Genomic DNA, 22,067 nt, shown 5'->3' on the forward strand with positions numbered 1-22,067 from the left:
GGTTCTGCGCACATATATTGTATCTAGGATACACCATGACATATTTAACATGTATAAGACTGCTTGCCATCTGGGGGAGGGGGTGGAGGGCGGGAGGGGAAAAGTCGGAACAGAAGTGAGTGCAAGGGATAATGCAAGGTAAAAAATTACCCTGGCATGGGTTCTGTCAATAAAAAGTTATAATTATTTTTTAAAGTTATCATCCTATATCTCTAAGCTCCTAGAAAAACCTTTCCACACTCTATGCCTCCTCTCAGAAGCAGAATCAAGCTCAGTAACCAGGATTTTCTTTCTAAATTCTTAGGGTTGGGATTTGGAGGATTTAGAGGGTTCTAAAAGCACTTCTAAGGCAGCTAGGTGGCACCATAATGCATAGAGTGCCAAGTCTATAGAACCAGGAAGATTCATTTTCCTAAATTCAACTCTTCTCAGATAGAGCCGTGTAACTCTGAGCAAGTCATTTAATCCCTTTGCCTCACTTTTTTAATTTGTAAGATGAGCTGGAGAAGGAAATGGCAAACTACTCCAATATCTCTGACAAGAAAACCCCAAATGGAGTCACAGAAAAATTGAACAGGACTAAAAACTCAACAATCATACACTCTCATACTTCTCTAAGCAAGAAACCTCCAGAAACTGGAAATTACTGGGTCAGATATTCAAAAAGACCACAGATTCAGAGCCAATGAAGATTTTTCAGTTTTGTTTTGCATTTTTTCCCTATGCAAAAGGAAGACATCAATCAAGAAAATTACTTCCTTCCAAGACTGATATTCTATCATGATACTTAGTGCAGTTATCAATAGGAAGGGTTTTGAAGGAATTAGAAAGTTTGACTTCAACTTCCTTTTCAGACCTTTCTCCCAATCTAATTATCCTTTGAAAAACCATTTTCTTATTCTCTAAGTGAAAAAAAATGAAATTTGTCACCTAATTAGCAATAATTCACTAAAATAAAACAGATTAATATGGAAATCTATTTTATGTGATTTTACATGTATGATTGATATCACGTTATTTGGTTTTTTTTTAGTATGTGAGAGAAAGGCAGAAAGGAGGGATGCAATTTGAAACAAAAAAGTATAAAAAATAAATAAGAAAAATTTTAAAATAAAATAAAATTGAGACTTACCAAATGATGCTTCCTCTACCTAGGGACAGGTTTCCCAATAGTTTCCAGGGAGTTCCCTACACCTCTCAAAACTACCTCACCCACACTCAGGCAAACCTGATTTATGGTATTAGACCCTGGGGCAATAATTAAATAGATGTAGCTATTGGGCTGCTAAAACCAAGAGTTAGCAGGGAAATTAAGAAGCAAAGAAACAAGGAATTCAATTCTTTTTAAATCAAAATGTGCATTTTTTATTGAATGAAAACTTTCAGGAAATTGTAACAAAAAAACTAGAATAAAGCAAATGTTTACAAAGTAGGCAATAAGTTACATTTTTTCATAAATATTCTCATGGTCACATGTAGACTTCCAAATTACCAAAAATATTAAGAAAACTTCTCTCAAACATAATAAAAAAGTTTTCTCAAGTTAAATAAATAAACCATGGTGATGACAGAGCACAACCATTTAAATAAACTCATAACAAAGCATTGATACATCCTAAATAATTTCCCCACCAAAAAGAATTCTGGGCTTTGGCCCAGTAATTCTTTGCTGTTTTATTTCTTAAACCATTCTAAGACTATGATTCCAGAGTTAGGGTAGAAGGCCCTATTTTAGGTTTCCACTAATGCCATCTCTCCAGCAATATTTCTGGAAGACAGAATCCTGTTCCCAACAGTGAAGATAGGAGAAATATTAAGCATTGCTCAGATTAAAATAAGACAAAATTTCATTGTCATTTTGTCCCCTACTTCCTACGAGGGAAGTTTTTGTCATCCAGTTCTAATTCTATATATTCTTTAACTTTAATAAATACATAAATAGTAAATATCTGAATTAAATTATAACTGGAAAATAATGTTATACTGCCTGATCCTGAAAGAAAGCAGAAACAGCTCATGATAAGCATCCCAATGAGGTAGGAATGGGTAGATATTCTGAGGTACAGTGAAGTATTGGCTAAGTCAAAACCCAGCTTCCTTAATTCTCTGACTCATGTTGCATATTTTAAAGAGAAGCAGATTTTCCTGAAACTTCATTGGCATCTTCATGGAGAGATAAATTCAAGACAAAGAAGGAGTCTTTCCATTTTATTTTGAGTGATCCTTAGTTCTGAAATGGAAAATATTTTAAGAGATTAAACAATGATAAATAAGAGTTTTCGAATATACATCTTTTCAGGAATTTAATATCCTCTAAACTTGATTTTGCTCTCTCTTTCAAGTCATTTAAAAAAAAAGACATCTCTTTATTGTATGTTGTACAGGAATAGAAAGTCATATATGACAAATTTTCAGTTTCATGTGCAATTTTTAAAATATGTTATGGAAAAAATAATTAATTTCATCATTATTATTAGTAGTAGCAATATACTATAATAAAAAGAATTTTAAGTCAGTTAAGACCTGGATTTAAGTCCAGACCCTGATACTTGGTAACTGGCAAATCTAGACAAATAACTTAATCATCTGGGGCCTCAGTGTTCTTATCATTAAATATCCATTTTATCAGGAATTTCTATCTGATGGATTTGTTATGTAGATCAAATTAATAATATATATAAAATACTAATTAAATCTTAAAGCCAATTACATAAATATCATTTCTTACTATTATGATTATTTTTTTATTGGAAAGGTAGATTTCAGAAAGAAGGAAACAAAATAAATTATTCTGGGACAATAAGAAAAGAAATGAGAAAATTCCATTCATTTAATCTCATTTTCTTTATTGCTTCCCTCCTATTTTTGATTTCTCTGTAAGTAATTGCAATATACTCACCTCTTCAAAAACTCCTGAAGAATTCTCTGCACCCACTTTGCATTAGGATCAAGGCAGAGTTCCCTGTTGTCTTTAACTGTGACACTAAAAAGAAAAAGGAAAAAAGGATCAATAATGATCTACTCTGAAGGGTTTTTTCCTACCAAAATCATTGAGAATGTAGGCATTCAAGGCAGAACATTGGCATTCTTCTCCCTGAAGTTTCTCCTAAGTGTTTAGGGAAATATGTTCTTTCATTCATGAGATCAACCTCCAGGAAACTTTTTCCTTTACCATAATAGAATGATTTAGCACCAGAGAATTCAAAAAGTCTAGGGGAGAACATTCAGGAGGGGTATTATTCACACAATACAAATGATGACCTGAGGACATCAATGACAATGATGCAGGTCATCATTGAAGTCAACTAACTGATGGTTCATATTGAAATATCAAAATTTGGAAACTTTCTGTTCTTTTAATTTATCTTTCACAGTTTAAAGCAGCAAGATGACTAGTTCCTCATTCCATTTTCTACAATGACTTAAAAAATTATATTTCAAAGCAGGGAGAAAGGGGGAGCTTTCAATAAGTTTCATAATTCAAAAATGTGGAAATGTTTTTCAAAGTTATGATAAACTTCTGCAAATTCTTCCAAAAATGCCAAACTTGACCTCTGCTTAACAATTAGGGAGAGAGAATGATATGGAACAAAAGCACTGAGCTCAGAATTAGGAAAACTTGAACTCTACTTTTTTTTCTTTTTTTTTTTCCCCCTGAGGCAATTGGGGTTAAATGACTTGCCCAGGGTCACACAACTAGGAATGTTAAGTGCTGAACTCTACTCTTGTCTCTTACAATTACCAACTATGTCACTTTGAGTAAGTCACTTAATCTCATTTTGCCTCAGTTTTCTCATCTGTCTAATGGGGATAAGAATAGTACCTACTTCACAGGGTATTGTAATAATGAAATAAAATAACATATATAAAACATTTTGTGAAAGTAAATGTTGTCTATTGTTGTTAATATCTAATAACTATTTGTTAGTAACTAATTATTGAAGGGAATTAGGTTAGCATAGTGAATAGACCATCCGGATTGGAATTAGCAAGATTCATCTTCCTGAGTTCAAATCTGGTGTCAGACTTTACTAGCAATTTAAGATTGCATTAGATTGGATATCAATCCGTCTTTGACAACTTTGGATTGATACAGATAATGGGATTATCTCTCCAGCTAGGTGATTTCTTCTGATTCTAATCCCTCCTTCCCTTCTGCCTCTCCTCTCATCTCATGAAAATCCCCATCCTCACCCCATCTCCTAAATGAAACCATTGTTTTTTTTTTTTAATACATACATGATTTCTGTGTTTGAGCAATGTGGTCCGCTGTCGATCACCCTCATCTCCTTAATGAGTTTGGGATGGAAAGGCTTGGAATAAGTTTTTATGCACTGACATCGGAGTTCTGTCACTGTCCTAGAAACCACAGCAGCTATAAAGAATAAGATAATGAAAAGAGTTAGAACTAAAGTTAATCCCCATTAACCCTAATTTTAAGATTTTGCTGACCATGAAAATAATTGGTGATTTTGAAAACTTTTCACATATTTTATCATTAGCACATGGATTCCTCTAAATCTGAAACCTGCTCTTTCATCATCCCCAAATTGTTTCTCCAAGAAAAGTTTTCACTGGCCACTTCTAATAAGATTTTATTATAGGTAAATCTTTGGAGTCTTTTGGCAAATGTTTCCCTCTTCATTTGTCCTCACATTTTTCTTTGTTTGGTACTGAGATAGAAAGTAAATAGGTAGAACAATAGGGGGAAGTAGCTTATAGAAATGATGAATTAATGAAATTAATATTCTAAAAGACATTTTAGTCAATATTCCTGGTAATGCAAGCAAGAGGTGGCCATTAAATAGTTGTGAAAGTGTCAGAGTTGTTAAGTGGTTGGTATCTTTAAGCCTTTTTACAGATATTGGTGTGTCTAAGAAACCATGGATTAGGAATATTGTCATATGGGCAAAAAGTAAGGTAGACATTTGTCAAACATTTGGCCAGTTATTGATGTCAATAAGCAGTCTATATAAATAAGTCTCTAAATATAATATAAGGAGAACTTATAGAAATCTGTAGATGCTATTCATGCCATATTTTGAAATGTAGAAGTACATGTATGTTTCCACTCTTGGTAGGGATGCACATATATGCACATATTTATTATTATGTTACTAGAATTAATAATTAAAATAATTAATAGTACACACTAACAGCAAACATTGTATAATTAGCATTATAATTAACCATATTACATAATTAACATTTGTTTGGCCCGTTAAAGTTTGCAAAGTGCTTTATTGTTATCACCTCATTTCATACTCACAAAAACCCTGGGAAGAAGTGCTATTATTACATCTTCTTTACAAAGGAAGAAACCAAGGCAAATAGAAGTTAAGGATTTGGCCAGGGTCAAACTGCTGGTAAGTGTCTGAGAATGGATTTGAACTTAGTCTTCCTGACTCCAGGCTCAAAGTGCTCTATCCATACCACTACTTCTATTGAGTCATTTGCAAAATACTGTATTCACATTTTATTTTATTCATATATGTGTAGCATTTATGTATGTATCTGCTTATATATATGGATACATATACACCAATGTGTATACATATATTGTATATGCTGATAACTATAGATATATATGTTAATATGTATATATGTGTGCACAAATGCGTGTCTATGTATCTCTATTTTTTGTGTATGTGTAAATACAAATTGTATATTTGCATATATGTATATATATTGTGCATTTAGGACCTGAATAGTAATAACAAAAATTGGTATTTGTATAACATATAACATTTACATTGATCAGCAACTTGGAGAATCTCAGCTACCCTATCAGCTATGTATTACACAGTTAGAGATCAGGAAGCTGAAGTCCTGAGATATAACTTCCTCATGATTTTACAACTTCGAAATTAGAGGTGGGAATTATGGGAACCGATCTTCCAATCTCATTTGCATTAGCCAAATTCTATCCTTGTTAGTGCAATGTATCAAGCCTAAAACTTGATGAAGACTCATTTTTATGAGTTCAAATCTAGCCTCAGATACTTAGTGACCCTGGATAAATCACTTAACCCTATTTGCCTCATTTTCCTCATCAGCAAACTAAGCTAGCATCTTTGCCAAGAAAACCCTAAATAGAGCCACAGAGACTCAAACATGACTTAAAAAATGATTGAACAAGAAATACTTGCTTTAGAATAAACTGGTATAGAAAAGGCCTAAAAAAGAAGCGGTTCCAAAAGGAATCTATTTTGTCTTGTATCCTTTAAGAAAGATAGTTTACTATTAATGATATTACAATTTGCTTTTCTAGAAATTTGTATTTTTAAGCATGGACCCTATTCTGAGAATGTATCTCTTCCGTTTGAATGCTAAAAAAAGAGGTCTACTTACCTTCATTCAGTGCTACAGAAACCAGGAAGATGGCCAAGAGTGCTCCCAGAAGCTTGGAAGTCATTTTCGCAGTTAGTTTGTGGTTTGTTTTGCTCTGGTTTCCTACTGGCTGTCAGCTGGAAAACTTGTTATCTGGGCTGTTTCAGAGGCTTTCTGTTGGCTGGAGCATATTGGTGGCTCTTTTATACAGTCTCAATACTTACAACTTTTTGGGCATTATGTCAGAGGAAATTCCACAATCTGCAACCCTGCAGGCATATTGCATTAAACTGAGTCATCCTACTCTTAGTAAAAACCCCTTTACAGACTTTTCTCAAGATCATGCTTATTTACATAATACATGACACTGACCACATTATTAATGGATATATTTGGATATTAAGAAACGGAGCTTCGAACTCTACTAATTCTGGGTTTGTTTCCATTTTTTTCTTTTTATTCATGCTACATTATTACATTGTATAACAACTAGCTGTGCAAACAATTTTATTGTCATTAGTATCATTGTTATCATCACCATCATCATCATTATTTGGTGAAGAACAACATTATTTGGCTAAATTTTCTTTCTCTTTTGAATTTTCTTATTCTCCCCAATTATCCAATTAATTTCCAAGTCATATCATTTCTATCTCCAAAGTAAGTCTCCTTTTTCTCCACTGTAATATCCATCACTCTAGTATGAACCTTCACTACCTCTTAACTATAGTACTAAATTAGCCTTTTTTCCTGCTGTGCTTTTTCTTCACTAGCTATAAAAAGTATTTAATTCAGTACAGCAAATTTCCACCTTTGAAAATATTTTAATTTAATAAATAAATTCAATATTTTTCAAGTACTTATATTTATATGGAGAGAGTTAGAGAGAGAGAAAGAGAGACAGAGACAGAGAGAAAAAGATAGACAGAGAGACAGAGAGAGACAGACACAGAGCGAGAGAGACAGACACAGAGGGAGAGAGACAGAGAGAAAGACAAAAACAGAAAGAGATAGAGAAGAGAGACAGAGAGAGCTAGAGAAAGAGCACATGTTGGACTGACCATAAGCTAAAAATTATCTTTGGTCTTACCCCTATTAGATTATAAACTCCATCTAGGGAGATAAGGCATGTCTTTATGTTGTATATATAATATTGTTTGTGCATATTCTATTAGTGGTTGTCAACTTGATTTCAACTGAATTGGAAACACCATTGTATTTGGTTTCAGAGGAACTAAATCCAAATCTCAGTTATATTAGCTGCATGGTGTTGAGCAAGCAATTTACCTGTTTGTCCCTTAGTTCCTCATTGGTAAAATGAACAGATTAGATTAAATGAGTTCTAACTATAACTTACTTTTTTCTAGTATGCATTGATAACATTACTGTAAAAGTCCTTGGTTGGGGATGTTTCCAATGATGCCCTTACTTGCTAATACCCATCTACCAGGTCTTAATTAGTTTCCTATTTATTCATATGACAATTCATATGACAATCCAAACAATGGATTGGATTGTTTCAGGCATTTCCCTTGACTTGTGTGGAGTTGCTACTGGGACCAGAGGCTAGGTTTTGAAATAGGTGGGTGAGCTACATTACAACATGTACTTTTATTTCATGGGAATCTTGCTCCATCTGTTAGGTGAGAGCTTACCTTATTGCTTAGTTGTGAATTCAGTTTGACTTTTTGAATTGAAATTTCAGAAGTATGGCAAACTTTAAATGAATGAGAACAATTCACTTCATCAGGCAAACAAAAGAAATAATTATATTCTAGTACAAGTGCCATGAACGTGAATGATACCTGAGTTTTTAAAAATTAAATATGTAAGAAAAGAAAATTTTTTCATACCCACAGAAAACTGCAGCAAAACCCCAAAGGAAAACATAAGGGAACTCATTCCTGAGTTGGAAATCTTTTTTTAAGAGGTGTCTAGTTGACTCAATAAATAAAGCACAGGGTCTAGAGTTGGGGGGAACTGAGTTCAAATTCAGCCCTACACACTTACCAGTTGTCATTTCACTTTGGACAAGTCATTTCACATTTGGTTGCTTCAATTATCTCAATTTAAAATGGTGACAATAATATACCACCCATCTTCCAGGTTTATTGTAAGAATTAAGTAAGAATATATCTGTGAAATGCTGAGAACATAGCAGGTACTTAATGTTTGTCTTCTTCCTTTCTTTTAATTTTCTTTCTGAGAATTACCAGGTAGGGTATGTGAAATATGTTGGGAAGAAGAAATAAATAATTAGCTAGGCAAGTTCAGCCTGACATAGAACAAATCATTAATAAATACTTTTTGACTGACTGACTGATGGGAACTTCTTAAAAGCAATACCTTGGGGGTTTTAAGAGATATCCAGTAAAGACAAATTCCCTGAGGGAACTACTGCTAATTTCTTTCAGTATCACTTTTGATCACTAGATGTTAGTTATCAAGAGGTGAGGAGGCTAAAATGAAAATCCATACATGCTTCATTTGAATCACCAGTCAATCTGTTTGGTTTTTTTGGTTGTTGTTTGTTGGTTGGTTTTGTTGGGGTTTTTTTTTTTTGTCTAGTTTTTAAGGTGAATCTGCTTACTGGGGTCAATCAACTAAACATTGATTAAACTCAGGCTATGGATAATCATGCTCAAAACAATCAATCTCACCAACTGAGTCCATTATTCCTGTAGAACTAATCACAATAATTCTCTGCAAGCAAAGGTTTCAAACAGTACAGAAAAAAAATAACATTTTCAGGAAACAAAGTTGTCATCAAAGAAAAAAAAGAAACTTTTGGTTGCCTAAATTCAATCTTTCTTCATACATGTAAGTACTTTATTCTCAGAGTCCTTTACTCATCACCATTTACCATTGGGTTCGTTAGACGTATTGGATTTCTGGTAGAAATAGTCTTCAGGAAAGGGCTGCTTTCAAGTATTTGAAGGGATGTCAGTGGAAAAGGGTATATCAGAGACTTGTTCTTTTTGGCTCCAGGGAATAGAATAGAACCAGGAGCAATGGGTAGACAGAGAGAGAACAATTTAGTCTTGATTTGGGGAAGGAGAAGAAACAACCCATCCTAACAATTCTCCTCAAGTGGAATGAGCTGTCCCAGAAGACAGCAGGATCTCCTCCCTAGGAAGTTATCAAACAGAGCCTTAGTGAATAGTGCTCAGGAATATTGTAATGGAACTTTTTTTTCAGAATACAGATTGAACTATATGACCATTTATGTCTCTTTCAATTATAAAATGCAGGGATTCATGATGCTCTCCACCTCTGAGTAGGTGTACAAGACAGAAAAGTTTCAGATAAATCTAATTTTTCTCCTTCCTCCCCTTGACTTCACAAATGAAACATTCAAAAATTACATATACAAAGGTTTAGACAGGAATGTTAACAGGAAAAGTTGTTTTGGGGAGGCGAGTGGGGTTCTTTCCTCTTTTTATTTTAAGTTGAATGGGGAAGTACCAAAGCTAGTAATAGTACCTTTTATAGCAAAAGCAAATATTTACTTTATAAGTAAGAGCTTACCTCATTTTTTCTGTGGTTTCTCTGGTGTGGATATTCTTGACACTGATGAGAATTAGACCCATACTGCACATTTCTATCAAACTAAAAATAAATGAAAATAAAACATCACCCAGGATCATGCTTCTAAGAAGGTTTCTCTCTCCTTTGTCCTTACCATGCTGTCCAATCTGTCTACCCAGGCCATCATCTCTGCTTTGGCTTCACTTTCTGTTCTTTTTCTTCTTTTTTTAGTTATTTGCTATGTTCTTTTCTCATTTCTTTTTTCTTTTTTCACTAATAATATCTTATTTTTTTCTAATTACATATAAAGATAGTTTTCAATATTCATTTTTTCCCTCTGTCCCTTCTCTTCCCCCTCCTCAAGACAACACGCAATTTGATATAGGTCATACATGTGCAATCATTCATTCTGTCCAAGTTGAATTTATACTAGAAATGCAAAGATAATTAAATATTTAAAAGTACAATTAACAATTACATTAAATGTTAAAACATCCAAAACCGTATTTTATCTCCATTTAGAAAATATTTCACAAACCATAATGCTCACATATGCTAAAACCCCAAAAAAGTATAGTAGACATAGAAAAACATTTTTTTAAATATCATAAAAAACTACTTATCTCAAACCAAAGGAAATCTCATATACAATAAGGATACAATAGAATCTTTTGTCAAAAATATAGGAGTAAACTAAGGATGCTCACTCTGCCCACTACAATTTGACATAATTCTAGAAAGTCTACCACCAACAAGGGAAAGTATTTAAAAATGTAAAGATAAATAAAGGGGATATAAAATAATCCCTATTTGCTTATAACATAATGATATACTTAGAAACTTCTAAAAATTCAACAGAGACACCAAATGAAATCATAGCTCTAGCAAAATCACAACCTACAAATTAAACTTTCAGAAATCTATAGCATCTCTATGTAATAATAATAAAATTCAAAAGACAATTATGTAACAAAGACATGGGTTCCCTATAAAATGCATGGAATATCTGAGGATGCAAAATGCTCAGATAAATTAGATTATAAATTGCTCCTTAAGGAAAGAAAGAACAACTTAAATATCTAGAGAAATATTCAATGTTCATGAACAGACAGGCTGTGCCAAAATAATAGAGGCCAAAAAAAAATTTATGACACATCATGAATAATAATAAAATTCATTTGGAAAAATAAAATCAAGAATGAAAAGGAAAAAGTACTTCCATATTTCAAACTATAACAGAAAGCATCATTTGATAATGATTTTTAAGTGAAGGGGTAAGTTCCATGGAACAGCCTAGACAAGGGAGAGTTAGGAACAAAACAACTCAGTAGCCTAGTATTTATACATACGACAATACCAAAACATAAATAACTTAGGGAAGAGCTTTCTACTTAATAAAACTTCAGTGAAAATTGGAAAACAGACTTAGACTAACTTTGCATACCATATTCTACAATACATTATAAAAACAATTTATATAACATAAAAACAAAAATTTTGAAAGCTTTTTTAAGCTGATTAAAAATAATATAAACAGAACCAAGAGAAAGATTTATACAAAATTTATACAATAATGATACTGTAAAAATAAATATCTTTGAAAACTGCAAAGGCTATGATCAATATAATGACTGTCAATTCCAAAAAAATGATGATGAAATGTATCGTTTATCTCCTAACAAAGAAGTAAAGTTTCTAGATTATATAAAAAGATATATATTTTAACATAGCCAATGAAAAAATTTGTTTGGTTGACTATGCATTTGTTACAAGGAGTTTGTCTATATTCTTTATATCTTGATATATGATATACATGTTGACTTCATCTATAGTATATAAGCTTCCTTCCTTTTCCCTTCCTTTCTTCTTTCGTTTCTTCCTTTCTTTTTTGTATTTGTATGTCCAGTTCTTAACATAGAGCCCTGTGCAAAGTAGGTATTTAAGAGATTATTATTGACTTATTTACTAGCATCTCGAATAATAAACAAAATACTCTCTATTTAAAAAAAATTTTTTTTAATGTTGATGTTGTTCCAGATTTCATTGGTATAGGGAATTCCTAAGAAGAGAATTCCAGAGCTACATTTGCTTTGAAACTTGTAATCTTTTGGAATTGCCCGGGACGCCAAGAAACTGACCTATCTAAAATCACACAATCCCTATTTTTCAGAGGGAACTTGAAGTCAGAGCTTCTTGACTTTGAGGTCAGCTCTATATACACTTGATCAGGACAGAATTATCAACAATTTTTTTTGTTAAAAAGTACTAAGTATGCCTGTGTTGATATCTCACACATGAGAGGAAAAGATGTTTGCTTATTCTCTTCCCCATTTGGATTGTAAACTCCTTGAGGGCAAGGATTGTCTCTTGTCTTTTTTGGTATCTTGAAGACTTAGTCCAGTGCCTGGCATTTAGTAGACACCTAATAAAGTGTTTGAATGACTTATTGACTAGTTACATACATGTATTCACATGATCACAAAAATCAGAGGAACTCTACATATTTATGTGAATACTATGAAGTAAGCTATATAAATACAAAGTAAGCATAAGGTAAAATGTGTATTCATTTAATTTAATATCATTTAAGGGCAATCTAAATAATTGTGTGAAAACTTCCCTGGTGATGTGCACTTCTTGAGAATGATCAATTTGTTTCAAAAAACCCATATTTAGTAAAATTTTAAGTGTCAAACATTTCTTTAGTGTTTTTATTTTTTCATATAATCATTCCAGGTGTGTGATGATAGAAGACACAAGGAGGCATATTTCAGTTTCATAAGAGGCAAATTGAATCATAAGAGCTGTTTATAAATGTAATATGATGAGTCCCCATCACTAGAAGTGTTCTTGTAAATACTGTATCTTCATCTGTCAGGAAGATTTTTGCCTGCAAAGGAAGGTTGAACTAAAGGAAGATTTTTGCCTGCAAAGGAAGGTTGAACTAAAATTTCATCTAGTGCCAGGATTCTTTAATTCCTAGATTCCAAAGGGGTAGAATTAGAAACCATAAACCTGGAATAGTTATCTTTTTAAAGACATGTCACTTTAAATTACAAAAATTGAGTTAGAAATTACTAAAAAGTATAAATTTGAGCATGTACAAAAGAAGTATTTGTTCAGAGATAAGAAAAAAATTCAAAAATATCAAAGAGCCCCTAGAAATTCTCCATTTTACATTGTTTGTTCTGCAAACAAAAGTAGGTCAAGACATTCAATCCCAGGCAGACAGATGTTCTCACCCCACCCATATGACCAATCTCCACAGTCTGAAAAGTAAAAGGCCATTGGCAGAGATCAGGATATAATCCTAAGATTTAAAAAAAGAAGAAGAAGAAGAAGAAAAAGAAAAAGAAAAACATTTTTCCCCAGGCTGAGGAATAACCTTTCTTCCTTACTTCACAAACAAACCAGCCAACTGAGAATAAAGAAGACATGAAATGTTCTCTAACAGAGCTAGAAGAAAGCTTTTTAAAGCTCCTTCAGTCCTTAAAGTACTACGTCTTCTAGAATTTGGGCTTTTTCTTAAACACGTGAACCAAACTTTGGTTCTCTGTTAAGTTACTCAATATTGGACATCCAGAAGAGCAATGACCTTAGCATTAGATATCCTAAGTTCAAGTCCTAATTTTGCCACTTTGGAGCCTGTATCATGTAAATCATTGTATCATAGAGGAGAGACCACCTCAGGGGTTGGAGTCAAATGGTTTACATTTGAATATCAATTTACTATCTGTGGGATCATGGCAAAGCCTTTCATCATTTCACCTCATTAGATCTCAGTATCTCCTCTATTAAGTGAAGAGCTTGGACTGGTTGAACTTTAATGTCAATTCAACTTAAATCCTACTATCTGTGAAGAGTGGCCATCATCCTCAAGCCTCCCATCTTATAGAATTGGGAGAATCAAAGTATGATCTTGAGAGTCTCTCATTTTCCCCTCACTTTGATGGGTAAGGAAAGAGAAAGTTTTCTTCCAGCACACTCATGGATTTGCTTTATGGCTGTCCGTTTCAGTAGAGCTTTGCTGTCCTGATATAGTGACTCTTGCCCCCATGTTTTGTACCATGACCTCTTCCCTGGTACAGAGATTCTCTTTGAAAGGCAAGTGGTACAGTAGATAGAGTGCTGGTCCTGGACCCAGAAAAGACCTGAGTTCCAATCTAACTTTAGACACTTACTAGCTCTGTGACCCTAGACCCATCCTTTCATTACTGTCTGTCTTAATTTCCTCATCTGGAAAATGATGATAATGATAGTATCTACCTCCCAGGGTTGTTGTGAGTGATGAGATCCTGGGTAACTAGGTGGAGTTGGCAGAGGAAGCCTGAAGTACTAATGAGATGGCTCCCTGAGCCAAGTAGGGAAGAGCACTCAAGAGGATGAATTCAACCTTGTAGCCCCACCCTCTGTGGAGGTCTTGGGTAGCTCCAGTCAAAAATCCAAGTTAGGTCAAACCCTGAGGTTCAATTTCCTCTATAAATCTGTCCCTGGCTGAATCCTTTTGGGTTAACCCATCATGGTATTCTGCCTCATCATGTCTTTGTTCTTCTTATAGATAACTAACTCTTTTAGGGTGTTAAGCTCCTCTATGGATTTAGTCATTGGATTCCTTCCACCTCATGGTTTATTCCCTTTCTCCTGATTAATTGTGTAAACTTCCTCTAAGGAAGTTATCTTTTCTACCGTTAATTATTAAAACTACTTTCCTGTCTAACTATATGCTCTCCCAAATCAGTTTCACATTTACCACATCTGAATTCTATTGTATCTTCATTTTGTCTGTAATCTCTTCTCATAAATAAAACTACCTTTTTGTCAAAGAGAAATGCCATTATCAATTCATGACATGATTAAACCCCAACATTTAGTGTCAAACCCCAACATTTGTTGCCAATTGCTCTCCAAAATCTCATCATTTGGTGTCTCAACATCAATCTCATCATTTGGTGCTAACCTCAAACATATCATGAGGATACAGCACATAATTTCTAAAGCATCTAGCACATAATTAATGCTTAATTCTTTTCTTCTTCCTTCTATTTGGGGTTGGGAAGAAAAAATAGTGAGTTTTACCTCTAGGGGAAAAAAGTTTCCTTCTTTCCATTATTCATTTTCACTGAAGTTTTATCTGCCTTTACAGAAAAGGTGAAGAGCCCCAGAAATGGCTTTTTGTTGACATGAATGGATGCTTGACAGGCTGTGAAATAAAATGATGAAAAGTCTTCAAACCTAAACATTTCTGCCCCTCATACTTCAAAGTTTCCTCCATTAGGAAATCAATATTTTTTAAAGTTTTCTAGTTCTCTCCAGTTTACTTTTATTAGGCATTTGTTATCATTTGGTTTATCAAATTGCATGCAATTGTGGTCTCTGAGTTTTTTCAATGGGTAGCCCACTAGGAAAAAACATGAGGACCACTTCCACTCTATTTACTCATTTGTAAATTATATTCAGATACAATTATGCTAACAAAAATATTCATTATGAAACTAATACAAAAATAGAGCTAAAAAGGGTGAGCTGATGATGAAAAAGCAGCATAGTGTAGTGAATAGAATGAAGAACTTAGAATAAGGAAGATCTGTATTCAAATATTGCCTCAGACATTTTCTAGCTATGTGACCTTCTGAGTTCCAGTTTCCTCATCTGCAAAATTAGAGACTTGGATGCATTATCCTCCAAGATCTCTTACATCTCTAAATCTAATATTCTGTGGAATGATAGTTGATCCTAGGATCTTTAGAGAGGTAGAGGAGCTTATTGAGCAGGGGGATGACATGCTCAAGCATCACTGGTACTGATCAATGCTGATATTGTGGAGAATGCCAAAGTCAGGAGGATAGGTGAGTGGGAAGGAAGATGATATTTCCCCAATGGCACCTGCACAGCTACAGGTGCCTAGCCAGGGAATACTTGAAAGGTGTAGGCAGAAACTTGAACAGAAAAGGAATGGGAAATTTTGAAGAGATAAATAGATGGGTGTAGTTGTGTTGGAGACAAGCCAGCTAACCCTAACTGGCTATCAGGGATGTGCTAATAAAGGTTTAAAAACCCACTTTCCCCTCCTCAAAAAAAAAAGTATATTAAGACATACTTTTAATTTTAATCAGCACTAACATTTTCTCCATTACTTAGGTCTAAACAATTGATAAAATAGTAAATTAAACTTTGATCTGTAAGTCTTTGCAGAATTCTAAGATGTCAGTGCTCACACTGAAAATGTTCAAACTAGTATGAGATAACACCAACATACCCTTGGATGTAACTTATCTTCCCACACTCTGATTAGATGATTACAAATCTTTTGAATAAGGCTTTCATTCCTGAGCACACCTGTGTACCTGCATGTACATCTATCCCCCCAGGCCCTGACACACACACATATACTTTGGAGACCATTGGCTTAAACGGCCAACTGAGAACAGATTCACAATATGAATATAAGACCTTTCCTCAAATGGCCATTACTAAAAACTTTGCTTCTCTTTTTCTCTTCATCATTTCCTAGAATAAGTGGAAAAAAGTATGAAAAAAGTATAGGCACAATAGTTTATAGTAATCTAGTGTTTGATAAACTCAAAGACTCTAGTTTCTAGAATAAGATTCACTATTTGACAAAAAATGCAGAGAAAAGTGGAAAATAATGTGGCAGAAACTAAGAATTGACCAAGCCCTAAACCCTATACCAAAAATAAGGTCAAAATGGGTTCATGATTTAGACATAAAAGGTGATATTATAATCAAATCAGGAGAACAAGGGTTGTTCTACCTCTCAGATCCATAGAGAAGGGAGGAATTTATGACCAAAGAAGAATTAGAGAACATTATGAGATATAGAATGGATAGATTTGATTATATTAAATTTAAAAAGCTTTGTACAAACACAATGCAGCCAAGATTAGAAGGGAAACAGAAAACTGGGAAGAAAACTTTACATACAAGGACTCTGATAAAGGCCTTATTTCTAAAATATATAGAAAATTGACTCAAATTTTAAGACTACAAGCCATTCTCCAATTGCTAAATGATGAAAAGATATGAACAATTTTATTTTTTATTTTTTAAAGCTTTTTATTTTCAAAACATATGCACAGATAATTTTTCAATATTGATTCTTGCACAGCCTTGTGTTTCAGATTTTTCCCTCCTTTCTCCCACCCTCTTCCCTAGATGGCAAGCAATCCAAACAATGTTATACATGTTAAAATACATTAAATCCAATATATGTGAACATATTTATACAATTATCTTGCTGCATAAGAAAAATCAGATCAAAAAGAAAAGAAAATGAGTAAGAAAACAAAATACAAGCAAGCAACCACAGAAAGAGTGAAAATGCTATGTTGTGAACCACACTCATTCCCCACAGTGCTAGTGCTCTCTGTGGGTGTAGATGGCTCTCTTCATCATAAGATCATTGGAACTGGCCTCAGTCATCTCATTGTTGGAAAGAATCATATTCATCGTATATTCTTGTTGTTGCTGTTTATGATGATCTGGGTGTAGCTGATTCAGTTCATTACTGTTCTATTGGAACTGATTTGGTTCATCTCATTGTTGAAGATGGCCAGGTCCATCAGAATTGATCATCATATAGTATTGTTGTTGAAGTAAATAATGATCTTCTAGTCCTGCTCATTTCACTCAGCATCAGTTCATGTAAGTCTCTCCAGGCCTTTCTGAAATCATCCTGCTGGTCATTTCTTACAGAACAATAATATTGCATAACATTCATATACTATAACTTATTCAGCCATTCTATAACTGATGGGCATCCACTCAGTTTCCAGTTTCTTGCCATTACTAAAAGGTCTGCCTCAAACATTTTTGCACATGTGGGTCCTTTTTCCTTCCTTTAAGATCTCTTTGGGATACAGATCCAATAGAAACACTGCTGAATACAAGGGTGTATATAATTTGATAACTCTTTGGGCATTGTTTCAATGTTCTCCAGAATGGCTGGATCCTGAACAGACAATTTTTAGATGAAGAAATTAAAACCATTTTTGTTATATGAAAAAATGTTCTAAATCACTATTGATTGCAAATTAAAGCAGCTCTGAGGTTCCATTATATATATCTTAGACTGGCAAAGATGACAAGAAAAGATAATGATCAATGTTGGAGGGGATGTGGGGAAACTGGGATATTAATACATTGTTGGTAGAGTTGTGAACTGATTCAACCATTCTGGAGAACAATTTGGAACTATGCTCAAAGGGCTTCAAATTGTGCATACTCTTTGATCCAGCAGTGTTTTTAAATGAATCTGTATCCTAAAGAGATTGTAAAAAAGGAAAAAGGACCCACATGTGCAAAAATGTTTGTAGCAGCTCTTTTTTGTAGTGTTTAAGAACTGGAAACTGAATGGATGCCCCTCAGTTGGAAAATGTCTGAATAAATTATGGTATATGGATGTTATGGAATATTATTGTTCTATAAGAGACAATCACCAGGATGATTTCAGAAAGACCTGGAGAGACTTACATGAACTGATGCTGAGTGAAGTGAGCAGAAGCAAGAGAACATTGTACACAGTAAAAGGAAGATTATGTGATAATCATTTGTGATGGACTTGGCTCTTTTCAACAGTGAAGTGATTCGGGCCAGTTCTAATAGATTTGTGTTGGAGAGTCATCTTCCTCCAGACAGAACACTGTGGGGACTGAATGTGGTTCACAACATAGTATCTTCACCTTTTCTGTTGTTGTTTGCTTGCTTTTTTTTTCTTTCTCATTTTTCCCTTTTTGATCTGAATTTTCGGGTGCAGCAAGATAAATGTGGAAATATGTTTAGAAGAATTGCACATGTTTAACCTATATTGGATCACTCCCTGTCTAGGTAGTAGGTAAAGGAAAGGAAGGGAGAAAAAGTGAGACACAAGGCTCTACAAGTGAGAATGTTGAAAGTTATCTTTGCATATATTTTGAAAATAAAAAGCTATTATTGAAACTAAGTAAAAAGAAAAAAGAAGAAAGTGTAGGTGGGGGGAAGTGGGAAGAAAGGGGAAGCAATCGCCACTACTACACATTTCAGACAGCTTATTGCCTTAAAAGCTTATTGCCTCTAAAATTCCAGACTTTCATCTTCAATCCTGAAGATTGAATGCTGCAAAGACAGAATTCTTGTCTTATGTAAATTTCATGATTATTGCATCATGTAACACTTCTATACGCATTTCCTTCATATTAGTTTTATTCAGCTGAATCGAAGCATGCAGTAAACTGGGGTAAGAGTCAGATATTCTGAATTCAAAGACTAGTTCTGCTGATCACGTCACCTTGAACAATTCCCCTCTTTGGGTCTCAGTTTCCTTTTCTGTGAAATCTGTGGATGAGACTAAAATCAGGAGTCCTTTCACCTTTCTAGTGTCCTGAGTCACTTTGGCAGTCTGGTGAAATTAATAATGCCTTTTCAGAATACCTGTTATCTACATTCATGACTGAAGTTAGAGGTTAGTGAAAATAATTTTTCCCCATTCAAGTTGAAATCTATTCTTGAGCCCCAAAAGGGGTTTTACTTCCTGAACAAAATAATCTTTAAAAGACCTTTCAGCTCCAAACTCCAAGAATTATTTTTTCCTAAAGAATTCTATTCCCTAGAAACAATGGTATATAATATATCAACCACAATAATAACAATATCAATTATAATAATAATAGCATTTATATACTGACTTAAAAGTTTACAAAGTACTTTACAATTAACATTTCATTTGATTTTTACCATAACCCTGGGAGGGAGGTACTATTATTATCTCTACAGATAAAGAAATTGAGGTAGAAGAATTAAATGGCATTCCCAGGGTTACATAACTGTTATTATTACACAACTATGGCTAAATTCATAGCTGAGCTCAGATCTTCAAGTCTGCAAGTTTAGCACTGTACAAGCTAAAACTTCTGCTGTGTATACTACGACTAGATAAAAGCCTAGAGTTTATAAAATTTTGTACAGAATTTCTATAGAAGCTGCTAGAGATATCTAAGTGGTATAAGGGAAAAAACGCTAGACTTAGGGTCAGAAAAGCCTGACTGGAGCATCATCAGTCATATTGACTCTTGTCTTACCACTGGACCCTGATGACTGGAAGAGAGACTGGGAGAGAGAGACTGACAGAGAGCAGCTTTGCCCCACTGAAGTCCAATTCAGGCATATGTCAAGACATAATCTCTTGGTATCATTGGCATCTTTTTTTTTTTCGGCAAGAAAATTGGAGTTAAGCCCTGGGTTATACTAGGACAAAGTATTAAGTGTCAAATTTGACCTCAGGTCCTCCTGACCTCAGAGCCAGTACTCTATCCACTGTGCCATCTAGCTGCCCCCATTGCTATTTTTCAAGAATGAAAGATGAACAATAAACAGGAAAACCTAAATTCAAATCTGGCCTCAGATCTTTCCTAGATGTGTGATCCTGAACCAGTCAAGTAGCTTCTCTCAGCCTCAGTTTCTTCATTTGCAAAATGGAGTTGATAATAATACCTATCTCACAGAATTGTTATGAAGATCAAATAAGAGAAGGCATGAAACTAAACTTAAAACTTTTTGCTAAACTTAAAGTATTAATTAAATGTCATCATAATTATATTGTTATATGTCCACATTCTTTATGTAACTTTAGAGTATACCATGCAGATGTCCATGGATCGCATTCCATAATGATATATGGAATTTAAATTCTCCTAAGAGTTTCAGAACTCTCTCATTTAAATAATAATTTTTTTTAAATAAACAAAGTTCTAGGTTGATTTATAAGCTATGTGTCATTGGGAATTCTATGCAAAGATTCTGGGAGCATTTCAAAAACATGACATTTTTTCCTTTCCCCTGACTTTTTAAAAAACTATCTCATCTATTTTGTCAGTGACCAATCCTTCTGAACCATTTTCTTCATGAAAAGTGCCAAGTATTGTATAATACTAGAATTTTTTCATGAGTTTGAAAGCAGGACAGGAAAGGAGTCACTTGTCAAAAAGGGAAGTTGGTTTGTTGCTGAATGTATGTAGTGTGCTTAACAGCCTTTATGGAACAAATAACAAATGCACAGGAACTTTTGAACCAATCTATTTGGAAAGAGTCCTCAAAAGTGATGACTCAATGATCTGAATATAGTAGTCTCAAAAAAATCACAACCAAACAAAAAACCAGAGCCTCTTTGCAATGGAGTATTTGATTTCAATTTAATTTCATCCAGCCTTCTGATTAAAAATCCTTCTATTTGAAATAAACATGATTAAATATTCATCTTAGTTCTTCTACTTTGAGCATTACAAGATCTGGGTTTTACTGCCTTAGTTTCTTTATCCATAAAAGATAGAGGACTAAAACTTTCAGGCCCCTTCAAGCCCTCTGATTTCAGTTCCTGTAGTTTCCTGAAGTCAGGCTGGAATTATACACTGTATATTGAGCAGAATGGGATGATTGCCATGAACCTCTCAGCCCTGGGAAACTGACTGAACAGAAGCAATGTCAACAAACAGAAATTGTGGGATTTTATCTTATCTATATTTTAATTCTCCCTTGGGGCTATTTATTATTTTGAGTATACAAATAATCTAGGATTAGAAACTTTTTTAAAAAGTGTATTATTATTATTAAGGAGTGTTTTGTCACTGCTGGAACAAAAACAAAACACTGATAAGTCCCAATAACTATCACCCAATAATAAACACTGACAAGTTCCAATAATTATCACCTTTTAGTCAGTCACCACTTTTTTTTCTCTTCTTTATTGGAAGTAGAATGGAAAGTTCATTAGAACATAGAAGTAATTTAAATAAAGTGTGTCATGTGAATGTGATAGAACATTACTAAGAAATGAAGATGAAGAATACAAGGAGGTATTATTGTTGTTGCTATTGTTGTTGTTGAGTTGTCCAGTCTTGTCCAACTCTTTGTGGCCCTGTAGATCATGGTACATGAAGATCTACTATCTTCCATTATCTCTCGTTTAACTTCATTGTTTCTAAGACACTGTCTATCCATCTCATCCCCTATTATCTCCTTTTTTTTCTCTTCAGCCTTTCCTAATATCAATCTTTTCCAGAGTCCTCTCTTCTTATATGGCCAAAGTATTTAAATATTAGCTTCAGTATTTAGCCTTCCAGTGAATAACCTGGATTAATTTAATTATTGATTGATTTGATCTCCTTGATGTCCAATGGATTCTCTTATTTTTTTTAATTTAATAACTTTTTATTGACAGA

The 22,067-nt window shown here is 33.9% G+C and overlaps 1 protein-coding gene across 1 annotated transcript; it reads right to left on the bottom strand.

Annotated features, from left to right (window-relative positions):
* Positions 1-1,338: 1,338 nt before the first annotated feature.
* CXCL8 (C-X-C motif chemokine ligand 8) lies at positions 1,339-6,596 on the bottom strand. The gene is made up of 4 exons (XM_051965545.1): positions 6,352-6,596; positions 4,240-4,375; positions 2,900-2,983; positions 1,339-2,230 (listed from the first exon to the last, which is right to left on the bottom strand). Exons 1-4 carry the CDS (start codon positions 6,413-6,415, stop codon positions 2,209-2,211), a joined length of 306 nt encoding a protein of 101 aa, XP_051821505.1. The 5' UTR covers positions 6,416-6,596; the 3' UTR covers positions 1,339-2,208.
* Positions 6,597-22,067: the final 15,471 nt, after the last annotated feature.

This window comes from Antechinus flavipes, chromosome 6 (assembly GCF_016432865.1).
Source record: "Antechinus flavipes isolate AdamAnt ecotype Samford, QLD, Australia chromosome 6, AdamAnt_v2, whole genome shotgun sequence".
In the NCBI taxonomy this organism is placed as follows: Eukaryota; Metazoa; Chordata; class Mammalia; order Dasyuromorphia; family Dasyuridae; genus Antechinus; species Antechinus flavipes.